Here is a 12,202-nt window from a genome sequence, read left to right on the forward strand (position 1 = left end):
AATCTGTGAATATGTGTTTTTATAGGGCTAATGAACTTTGAAGAGGTAAATTAAGAACCTTGAGATGGGGACATTACTTGGATTTTCCCCAGTGTAATCACAAGAAAGGTCAGAGTCTGGGAGGAGACGTGACCATGGAAGCACAGGTTAGAATGATGACCTCTGAAGATGCAGGAAGGGGCCATGAGTCAAGGAATTCGATTGACCCTTAGAACTGAGAAAAGCTTCTTAGCTATTCAGGAGACAGAAATTGGGAGAATCACAATTTAAAGACAGCCCCAGGCAAACAGTTCCTGAGATCCTATCTGGGGGAGCGCGGGGCAGGGGGGGGGGTGTGCACGGGGATGGACGACCCATTACCAAAAAGGGCTGGCCTGTGGCTCCAGGTCCTGCTAGCAAGTGTGAGGCCCTGAGTTCAATGCTGCCCAAAAAGAACTGAGAAAAAGTAAGGAAATTGCAGCCTCAAGAAGAAACACAAGCAGGGCACTGGTGGCTCATGCCTATGCTGAGACTGAGAGCTTGGGCTAATAGTTCACCCCATTTCCAAAATAACCAGACCAAAATGAACTGGAGGTATAGCCAAGCAGTACTCAGAACTCAGGTGTGAAACCCTGAGTTTAAACACCAGTCCCACCCCCCAAAAAAAAAAAAACTAAAAAAGAAGAAACACAATTCTGATAAAATCCCTTTGGGTGCCTGTGGGGTGGCTTAGGTGGGATAACTCAAGTGGTAGAGTACCTGCCTAGCAAGTGTGAGACCCTGAATCCAAACCCCAGTACCACCAAAAAAATAGACTTTGACCTCCAGGAACATGTAATAATGTGCATTGTTTGAAGCCATTGAGCGTGTGTTAATTTATTACAGCAGCCAGAGGAAATGAGCACAGCTAGGTCAATCTTATGCCTGAAATGCAAGGATGACTTAACATTTGAAAATCAAATTGTTCCACCATTTAATAAATTTAAAGCAGAAAAGTCACATGGTTACCTCAATAAATGGAAAGTATCTGTAAAATTCAACTTCAATCATAATTTTAAAAAGAAACTAAGACTAGAATTCCCTAAATCTCATAAAGGATATCAGACAGCAATATAGTAAGGGCTGGCAGAATGGCTCAAGTGTGTAGAGCCTCTGTCTAGTAAGCATAAGGCCTTGAGTTGAGAGAGAGAGAGAGAGAGAGAGAGAGAGAAAAGGAAAGAAGGAAGGAAGGAAGGAAAAGAACCATAAACTCCAGCAGTTACCTTTAAGAGGTAGAAGGTTGTGGGGGTGTATATTCTGGGTTTCTGGTGTAAAATCTCAAACAAAACAAAGCAAGTAAAAAATAGCCATAGGAAAATCTATGGCATTTTGAGATTCTAAAATTAACGAAATCACTACTGAGTGCCTGCTCTGCATAAACACAAGTCATGATTTTGAGGCTTGCCTATATAGGACTTTAACCCTTGGTCTAATGATTACACACAATCTTCCTGGTAGATTTCAAAGGGAAAGACTGACTATCCAGACAGAGCTGGCAGAACATTAAATGTCAACATTCTGAGAGATTCATTCTGTACTGATAATTAAGTAAGACATGGGCTAGCATGAACCAGAAATGCCATGAGCCCACAATCATGGTAAAAAGTAAACGCTGATTACTAAACATAAGGACCATGTGACTAGGTAAGATTGGGAAGGCAGTTTATCATCCTGTGCTGCCTCACATGTACTGATACATGTGGTTGAGACAACTATCAATCATATACTTATATTCAAATTTAGCATTTTTAAGGTAAGAACAAGAGATAGGTGTCATGAAAAACAGAGCACTGGTCAGCAATCTAGTAGGTGGTAGAAACTGATCCCTAGGGGACCCCAAACAGGTCTTTAGGGACCCCTAAAGTCACAAATATGATGGTTTCAAATGGCAAGTATAAAAGAAGAGGACAGAGTAGAGGTGGGGAAGACTTCTCATCAGGCTTGTTGTGTTACTTCTGGTGGCTAGGAGCACTCCAACCTCACCTCACAGTCACTGTGACAGCTAGTAGAGTGATTTGAGGATGTGGCAGTGATCATAAATAAAAATCTTTGGGTCCTGGTGCTAGTGGCTCACACCTATAATCCTAGCTACTCAGCAGGCAGAGATCAGGAGGATCATGGCTCAAGGCCAGCCTAGGCCAAATACTTTGAGAGACTCTATCTTGAAAATACCCAACACAAAAAAATGGCTGGTGGAGTGGCTCAAGTGGTAGAGTGTCTGCTTAGCAAGCCTGAAGCCCTGAGTTCAAACCCCAGTACTGCCAAACAGAAAACCTGCATCAGTATACAAAGAAGAATAAAAACCATCTACACTCAAACAGCTCACTGATGACACTGACATGGCTTGACAATTATAAGACACTCATGAGGGATAATGAATGTTGTAAATAATTTCATTATTTTTTGTAGAAGTTTTAAGAAGAAACCATTTAAAATGAACTTGGCAGCATTTCAATGGACAGCATCAAACCATGGTTTGTTTTCTAAGACTCTCTGAAACCCTTTCCTCAAAGCCTTCACTGTGCCCTGTTCAACAATCCTAAAGTATGGAGTGATTCTTGTTTAATCCTCTTTGGAAGAGCTGCCTTAAAATAGGCCCAACACTTCATAAATATTCCTGCTTTGACCGCCCCCCATTTTAAAAGCTCTATGACTTTTTCTTTTGATGGGACTAGGGTTTGAACTCAGGGCTTCCTGTTTGCAAAGCAGGTGCTCTACTGCTCAACCCACACCTCCAGTCCATTTTGTGCTTGGACTCAAGCACAAAGTCTCAAGAACTATTTGCCCCAGTCAACCTCCTGCTCTCAGCCTGTCAAGTAGCTAGGATTGCAGGCGTAAGCATGAGTCACAGGTGCCCCGCTACCTATCTATCTATCTATCTATCTATCTATCTATCTATCTATCTATATTTTTTTTGCAGTACTGGGGTTTGAACTCAGAGTCTCATGCTCAGAAGACAGGCACTCTACCACTTGAGCCACTCCACCAGCCCTGTATTTTCCCTTCTTGTGAGAACAGCATACTCAGCTTTGAATTATCACAAAGTTGTCTTGATGATATTTTCAGGGAGCCAGCATCCAATTATGGAGGCTCCCTGAGATTCAACAGAGACCTCCTGGCCATTGCAACCTAAGACCCCTGACTCAGAAACAGTATGCCCCTCCAAGGCCCTTGAGTCTCCTGACTGGAGGTCTTTCAGCCTGAAACAGTGAGGGATAAAGTTTACTTTGGGCCCATGTTCCAATTTTGTTTTGTTTTGTTTTTTTCTTTATTAAGCTCCCCGATATTGCGTATATTAGCAATAAGAAAACCTTAATTTGAAAATCTTTTCTCCTTAGGACATCTCCTTTATTTCTAGCAATACTAGTATTTGTCTATGCTCAGCCTTGTCATTTTTTTTGTTGTTGCACATTTTTATCGAAGAGGACAGGTGTGGGTCCCAATAGGTCAACACCTAACTTTCCCATGGGCTTTAGGAGAACTGGCTGAGCATAGAGGCTTACGCCTGTAAACCCAGCTATTTGAGAGGTAGAGATCAATAGGAAGGAGAGGCCACCCCAGCCAAAAAGTTCACAAGATGCCATCTCAACCAAGGCCTGAGTGCAGTGCTGTCTGCCTGTCATTCCAGCTACACAGGGAAGCACAAATAGGAGGATCATGGTCCAGGCTGGCCCAGGTGTTCAGTGAGACCCTATCTCAAAATAACCAATACAAGCCAGGCATTGGTGGCTCACTCCTGTAATCCTAGCTACTCAGAGGTAGCATAAGAGGATCAAGAAGATTAAAATTCGAAGCCAGTACCCTGGGCAAATAGTTCAGGAGACCCTATCTTGAAAAAACCCTCCCCCTAAAAAAGATGTGAAGCTCTAAGTTCTGTGGCTCAAGTGGTAGAGCACCTACCTTGCAAGCTCAAGGCCCTGAGTTCAACCCCCCATACTACCCAAACCAAACCAAAACAAAAGGTTGGTGGAGTGGTTTAAGTGGTAAGAGTGTCTGCCTGGCAAGCATGAGATCTTGAGTTCAAATCCCAGTGTCTCCCAAAAAAAATAAATAACCAACACAAAAAGGGCTGGTACTATGGCTCAAGTAGTAGAGTGTCTGCGTAGCAAGTGGGAGCCCCTGGGTTTAATCTCCAGTACTGCCAAAAAACCGAAAAATTCTTTATAATATTCTTTATAAGAACATTCCACAGACCTATTTTGTGTTGCATATTTTTTCTTTCTTTCTTTTATTTGCAGAATGGGTGTTTGAACTCAGGGTCTCTTGCTTCCTAGGCAGGCACTCTTACCACTTGAACCACTACTCTAGCCCTGTTTTGTGTTAGGTTTTTTCAAGATAGGATCTTGAAAAATATTTGCCTGGGTCTGGCTTCAAATCATGATCCTCCCGATCTCTGCCTCCTGATTAGCTATGTGTAAGCCACCAGGGCCAGGCTTGTTTTGCCTATGGAAGTTTGGTTCATGACAGGTGTCTCCAGACCCTCCTTCTGCTGGGAATGACACATTCATCAGGGTGCTAGTTGGAAAAGCTCTATCTGAGAGACTGGGGTTCCCTGAGTCATAGGATGCACAAACAATTCTCAGCTTTCTAGTCCTAAACTCTCATGGGTTTGCCTCTGGATAAGCATCAGTCTATGCTTTCCTTGGGTTGCACTTCTGCTTCTTACATGGATTTATGCATAAACCCAAATGTGAGCACTGATCTTTCTCAATAGCATCAACCCACAATATGATAGTTTAGAATTGTGCTGTAGAATTACAGTGGTCACTACAAGGATTCTAATATCAATGAAATGATTCACTTGAGAGATGCTTTAGAACAAAGAGGGAACACAATTCCAAACATTGAAGGGTGGTTTTGTTTTTTCTTTTTAGCATTGAGGAAGCATCCAAAAGAAACCAACTTCCAAAATTACTTCATTAACAGATTCCTTGGTCAAAGCAAAATAAAAATGTGAATGTTGAACTATCATTTATATCCTCCCCCTTTTCACAGTTTAAACCTACCATTCCTCTTCTTCCACCCTAGTACCTCCATCTCCCTCTGCTCCATCTCTCTCTCTGGCCCACTCACTTTTCCATCTGGATAGCTAGACACTCCAATGCTCACTTTTAAGGTAAATCTTCAGAACAGAAAAAATCTCTATGGTGGAATTAAACTTTGGTTTCATTTGCAGCTGAAAACCATTGTCAAAGACTCTTCAAGGCCTAGAAAAAGTAGAACATTACAGAGGAGTTTGGATTTGTTTTAGAGACATGTAATCCAGAAGACCAGATATAAACCAGCTAATTCATATGCTAGTATGAACTTCAGATGTAAAAAATTCAGTTATAAAATTGACCTCCAACAATGACTCAAAAGAGCTTGGACTGGTTAGGTGGCTCAAAGCTGTAATCCTAGCTACTCAGGAGGCAGAGATCAGGAGAATCATGGTTCAAAGCCAGCCCTAGCCAATAGTTTGCCAGACCCTATCTTGAAAATACTCAACACAAAAAAGGGCTGGCAAAGTAGTTCAAGTGGTAGAGTGTTTGCCTAGCAAGCATGAGGCCCTGAGTTTAAACCCCAGTGCCACAAAAAAACAAACAACAAAAAAAAACCAAAAGAGCTTGGATTGCATGTGAAACTGAAGGGGTTTAGGGTTTAGAAAAGCCATTGATGTTGGTCAAGGTCTTCTGGAGGCTTCTTCTTGGTCAAGGAGACATCAGGGCCAGGTCCTTTGGTGACAGCACTGAATAGATCCTGAAGTAGATATGCCCTGGCTCTCTTCTCTTTTTGTGAAAGAAACCATAAATAGGGTATTTAATATGCAAGCAGAAACAAGGATGGGAGGGAAATAGCCCCAATGGCCAGACCCCCAAAACCTCACTGGATATTTTGGAAAAGCCCTTAGAACTCAGAAACTAAAGTGGGAAAAAAACAAAAGCAAGTCACCAATGAAGGTGTTACTCCCCCCCCACCTTTGTTTTTTTTGCAGTACTGGGGTTTGAACTCAGGACCCACACCTTAAGCCACTCCAGCAGCCCTTTTGTTTTGTGAAGGGTTTTTTTGAGATAGGGTCTCATGGACTATTTGCCCTTCAAACCATGGCTGGCTTCAAACCACAGTCCTCCTGATCTCAGCCTCCTAAGTAGCTAGGATTACAGGTGTGAGCCACTGACACCTGGCTCCATTTTACCCTTAAACTCACAAGAAAACATTTCTCTAGAAACTAAAGAACAACTTATAAATTTGTGATTGAGATGGCACAGTAATATCAATAGTCATCCCTGACTCCCTAGAGTACTAAACTTGGATGCTATTGTTTTTTTTAATCTTGGAGGTCTCAGGATTTCACAATTGTACATCTATGGTGTAATGGTGTATTTCTTCAATGTCTCTTTACATCAAAATAGTCAATACTGTTATTAATCTTCTCCAGGGAAAATCGGCAGATTCCTGGATGGCTGTGTCTCCAAGTTCACTGAGGTCCCTTCCTGCCTTTTACAGGTGTTCAACCAGGAACCCAAGGGCTTTAAGGTGCCCTGTGATTCTAGTCTTCTCCAACATACACACAACCTTTTCTTGTGTCCTTCAGAGGAGGTGAGCTCTAAGACTGCTTACTCCTCAAGCTTAGAGAGTTCCATACAGAAATTTATCAAAGGAAAGACAGGATTTATCCATGGAGGTAAATCCTGTAATCCAGACAACCAGGTGTGCAAAATGTTCTCAGCTAAGAAAAGACAATTGTGAGGGTTCCTGCATCTTATTGGCCCTGTACAGGCAGTGTGACCTCAACTTTTCTGAAAATTTCACGTCCTTAATTTGACTTAACTGAGTCCTTGGTAACCTTTCCCCTAGGGATCCAAATATGTCTTAATGGTGCTGGTGCAGTCTTTGATCAGAAGATCTTGGTCTTTGTGCTCCAAATGGAAGAATCCAAGCAGAGCATATGGATGGGGTGAAATAGAATTGCTTTATTGAGGAAAGGGGAGTCACTCATTCTGCCAGGTAAGGAAAGGGAAGAAGAAGAAGGGGGCATGGTGGGTACAGATAGAGCCCACTGGCAGAGAGAGAGAGAGAGGAGAGGGAGAGGGGGAAAGAGAGAGAGAGAGAGAGAGAGAGAGAGAGAGAGAGAGAGAGAGAGAAAGACAGAGACAGAGAGAGAGACAGAGAGAGGTCAGGAGAGGGTGGTTTGGCCCATCCGCAGTCAACCTGAATGAGCCCCACACTTTTCCTACTTCTAGCTTGCCTCACATGAAGAGACTTTTTGTGAGTGAAAATTAGCTTTAGTACCATGTGTTTCTGGGCCTACCTAAGTATCAAAAACTGTCCGACCTATGAAGATAACAAGCGGTCTCAGTAAGCCCTTAACCTCACAAGAATCATGAAGATCAATAAGTTGCCACAGCCTTCGTCATAGTCCAGAGGCAAAAATCTCTCCACCTTGTTCAGGGGCAGTAACTAAGTTTTCTGCAGACTTGGTGTTGGGGTCTGCTTCCTCATGCTGTACAATCTTTGTTGCTTGTTGAAAATACACATTTCTCAGTAAAAACTGCATTTACTTCCTCCTCTGAACTCCATTACTTTTGTAAGAGGCATTCAAGTTGCTTTTGCTGAAAAGCACTGACTCCTTACTTGACCCCACAAATTAACTAAAAACAGGAAAAGCTTAGCATCTCTGTATCTGTCTTTTCTCTAAGTCGTCCTCTTTACAATCACCTTGGATTCCAAAAAAGACAAAACTGATAATATCTTTATGACAATGAACTGGAGCCACCTGGAGCTGCCACCCTCCCAATGAGGACAATTATCCCAAGAATCCTCTCAAAGAGGAATCAGATTACTCCCTCCAGATGATAACTTTCCAAAACTGGACCAGCCCACCTGCCTGACCAAGATTGTGGGCTCCACCAATCACGAACTCACCAGACCACCGGCCTGACCAAGACTGCTCTGCCAGTCATAACTATACCTGTGACTGGGACTGTTTAACTATGCATACCTTTGTCCCCTGCGAGTTCTTTTGTCTATTTAAACCTGTAGCTCATGTCTACCCCGAAGATGCCTGAAGATGAGCTGAGTGTTTACTCTACCTCTTTCCACGGCAAGCCCCAAGCCTTGTAATAAACCTCCTTTCTCTGCCTTCACCATGCCTCTGTTTGGCATTTGGGGACAGGTGGCTAGACCTGGCATATGGAATCTCAGGAGTTTAGGCCTTGGGTCCGAAAGTCTGGTTTCACTTTCTCTGGGACACTACTAAGACCATCAAGGCAAGGCTCTTCCTTTTCTATAGTCAGCAGTAACTCAGCTTGGCTTATCATCAAGCTGTTTTGGTAGTATACTTGGTGAGCTGGTGTGCAAGAGCGGTCTTTATCAAAATTTGCTCTAAGCTTTTAGCCGAGATAATTAAAAAATACCACCACATTTTCTATTTGCCTTTTATATCAGCAAATGTTACCATACAATCTTAGCTGTTCTTTGTTCCTGCTCCTGAAGTCTCTCACTCCCAAGAGAAATGTCAGTCCCTGCTGGAGGGGGCTGCGAAGAGGTCAGGCATGTTGAGAAACACTTGTTATAAACTGGAAGCATGAAGACTGTGTGTCATCCCCCATTCCGACACAGGTTGGTGACCAGGTCAAATAAACAAGCAGCAGATTCCCTCTGCAGTCAATTCCTGGTGTTCTGCCACCTGGGGAGGGGCTGGCAAAGGAATGGGGAGGAAAGAGGAGATTTTCTTATTTCTATCAGTCACCTCCCTTTTATCAACTTTGCTGTTCACTCATGCCCCAAGGCTGACTTGTGTGAACTCTAGGGGGAGGAAAATCAAAGTGTGTCCTCAGGCCAATCCCACCCAACCTCTCTGTCCAAGTGAAACCTAGCTCTGGTGATCACCAAGGGCAGCCAGAAGGTAACAAAAGCCCAGCTTGACAGAAATGGACAGGAGTAAGCCAGGAGGAGATTATAGGCCGATTAAGTAAACTGTTTCTAAATTCCAACTGCCAGAGCTGTCCCGATTTTTCTTCATTTATCTCCTGGCCCCTTTGGGGTTCAAATCAGATACCAGGTGTCTGCTCTCTGTAGCACACAGGGTCAGGAAATTCTGCCCTTCCTGTCCCAGGTAAGGCAAGGCACAGCATTTGGAACCTGAAGAACAAAGGGGAACCTGGAGAACGAAAGGGGTATCCACAGTGGACCTGAAGTTAGGCAGAGAAGGGCCCTGTGGAGGTAGGCACTATAAGCTGGCCTCTGCTTGACATAAAAACCTTCCTGCCTTTACAGTCGTCCGGAACACGAAGCAACAAGTTTCCTGACACTAAAGGTGTCTCTCCCAAGGCCTCAAGGGCAGGCAATGGTGAAGACCTCCGCAAGGGGGAGGAAGTGGCCACTTTCTAACTCCTAGTTACTGTACTTAAAAGCTTGTCCCGACCCTGCCGTCTTGTGGAGTCTTAGATTTGGGCCATACGAGATGTAATTTAAGTACAGACTTTTTTTTTTTTTTTTTTTGGACTTGCTGATTTCTGGAGAGATGTCCTCAATCCCCCAGTACAGGACTTTTAGCCTTGGTCGCATCGGTGGGCGGGGCCACATAACTGGCCTCAGGCAATGGCCCCTCCCTCCAGGTCCCGCCCTGTAATCCTCTGAGCTTCTGGGCACCCTACAAGCACCGTGCTGAGCCCCGTTTAGCAACCCATTAGCTGTGAACGGTCTTTACTCACCATAATTAAGAAACAAGTAAATACCAAGTTGGAGAAACGCTTAGAGCCTTTAAGAAACCCATGGCAACAGAGATTCAAGCAGACTGAATCAAGTTGGAAAGAGGAACTCCGCTGTTCTGAAAAGTTAGACTGGGTGGGGGCGTCCTGGAGCCCAGGACATTTGCGCCCCACCACCGCGGGGGTGGCGTGCCCGGGCCAGCGTGTCCTACGTTCCATCGGGCCCGCGGGCGCGCGGCAGAGTCTCCGCGGGGGGCTCGCTCTTGGCCTCGGGGTGACCCGCCGGCCTCTCCCCAGATTTATGACGTGTCGTGGGCAGCAGTGGTGACGGGGTCACTACACAAAGTCGGGTCATCGGGGCGGGGATCTCCCCAGACCAAGAGGCCCGCCATGGGACGGCGAGGGGGCGGGGAACGAGGCGCCCCCGGGCGCCGGGGCTCCGCGCAGCATTAAAGTGAGCTCCGACTTGGCCGCGGCGGCGGGGGGCGGGCGCAGGGGCGGACGTGAGCGCCCGGCGCGCGCCTGGCTGCTGTGGCCGCGCTGGCCGCCCGCGCGCCCGGCTCGCCGGAACCTCGCCACGCCCCCGAGAGGGTGGAGCCGCGTCCAGGGGCGGGTCCGCAGCTGGCGACGCCCGGGCCCGGGGCGCGGGCTGTGGCAGCAGCTGCAGCAGCGGCGGAGGCAGCAGCGCCAGGAGGTGCTGCTGCAGAGGCGGAGACTGCTCCTGGACGCGGTGGGGCCGCGCAGCCGGAGCCCCAGCCCGGAGGAGCTGGACGGGGTGTTGGAGGCGGCTGCTGCTGCTGTTGCCGCCCCCCCGCCGCCGCCTGGGCCCCCGCTGCCACCCGGACCGCGACTGCTGACTGCGCCCCCGCCGACCCCGCCCGCTTGTGCGCCCCAGCCAGGACGCCGCCCCCGGCCGGGTCTCCACTTCTCAGCCGCACCTTCCATGACAGCACCCGCTCGAAGATGGCTGCGAAGGGCGCGCACGGCTCCCACCTGAAGGTGGAGGGCGAGTTGGAGCGCTGCCGCGCTGAAGGCCACTGGGATCGCATGCCCGAGCTGGTCCGTCAACTGCAGACGCTGACTATGCCCGGCGGCAGTGGCAGCAGCCGGCGAGGCAGCCCGAGCGCCAGGTTCACAACTCTGGACACCGGTGAGTGAGGGAAGGGGTTGGTTCACCGGCCGCGAGCGCGCGAAAAGCACCGCCTCCTCCAGGAAGCGCGCCGCGAAGGACCGAACCCGGCCGGCACTCGGACGCTACCCTCCAGCAGCGCTGGCTTCGGAGCAGCAGGGGCAGTTGGGAGGGTCCTTCTGTCCCAGCAGAAAAATCAGATGCGGGTTGGGTGCTCGGGGAGGGAAGAGATAAGCGTCTTTTCCTCCCTGCCCTTTAGGGGCGTGTGGGTAATCCCGTCTACACGTCTCAGATCAGTGCATGGACCGGACTCTTGCCTCTCCGAGCTCCACCAGGTGAAGCTGTGCCTGGCCCTCCTTGCCAAAAAAGTTGCGGACGGAGCTCCTTCCACAGAGTAGACAGGTGGAGGTTTGTGTAGTACCAGGGTAGGGTGGTGACGCGGAGAAGAGGCCTAGCCAGCCTCAGTTTCCTCATTTGTGGCGGGATGGGGCCCCCATCCGGCCCTGGGAGCCTGTGGCTTTAGCAGTAGGGCTGGTTTGGCTGGGCTTGGCTCTGGTACTGGGGCGGAAAGCACCCTGATGGGGCGGCGGGAACACCCTGCCCAGTAACTAGCTCCAAACCCTCTTCCTGGTGCCTGCCCCTCAGCCTGCTGAGCCCTCCCAGACCCCCTCCTTGTGTGCCCAGCCACTTTTGTTGAAGGAGTTCCAGCGTGGAGAAGTGAAGTGGGGAAGGCTGTATAGAGGAGTCATAATAATAATTAACAATAATAGCATTAGCCCACACTGATGTCGTGTGTACTTTGTGCCACACACTAACCTAAGGGCTTTAACCAAGTCACCTCACAAAAACCCCAAGAGCAGGTACTCCTGTTTGCCCCAGTTTACAGATAAGGAAACTGAAGTTCAGTTAAATAGCTTGATCATCCAGCCAATATATTGTAGAAGCCAGATTTGAACTCAGGTTTCTCTCAAAGATGCACAGTGCAGAATCCCTGTCCTTAAAGATGGCCTAGAGTGGATGGGGAGACAGGGCGATTACTGGTGCGCAATGATGTGCTAGATTGTAGAGCTCAGGGAAGGGGAGAAGGTCTCAAGGAAGCAGCAGAACTTGACTGGCCCCTGCCTGATGTTTGGGAAGGACGGGGTGTATTTGCCCCAGGAGGGCAAGGGTGTGGGGCCTAGTGGCAGGGATGCACAGTCTGTGTTTGAGGCTTCGAAATAGGTCCGGGCATAGGGGTGAGGGCAGAGTGCAGAGGTGAAGGTGCACGTATAGGAGAAGCTGGTGAGCCCACTCTTCCAGGCCGAAAATAAATTGCAGAGTCCCCTCAGTCCCCTGTAGGAGGGGATGGGACTGGTGAGGAATG

At 47.7% G+C, this 12,202-nt stretch overlaps 1 protein-coding gene across 1 annotated transcript in view; it reads left to right on the forward strand.

Annotated features, from left to right (window-relative positions):
* The first annotated feature begins 10,347 nt into the window (after window positions 1-10,347).
* Window positions 10,348-12,202, forward strand: part of Ttc7a (tetratricopeptide repeat domain 7A) — a 117,489-nt gene continuing 115,634 nt past the window's right edge. Inside the window, exon 1 of the mRNA XM_020179287.2 lies at window positions 10,348-10,860. Within this exon, the coding sequence (XP_020034876.2) occupies window positions 10,674-10,860 (187 nt within the window). The 5' untranslated portion in view covers window positions 10,348-10,673. The remainder of the gene's footprint in view (window positions 10,861-12,202) is intronic.

This window comes from Castor canadensis, chromosome 12 (assembly GCF_047511655.1).
Source record: "Castor canadensis chromosome 12, mCasCan1.hap1v2, whole genome shotgun sequence".
Lineage (NCBI taxonomy): Eukaryota > Metazoa > Chordata > Mammalia > Rodentia > Castoridae > Castor > Castor canadensis.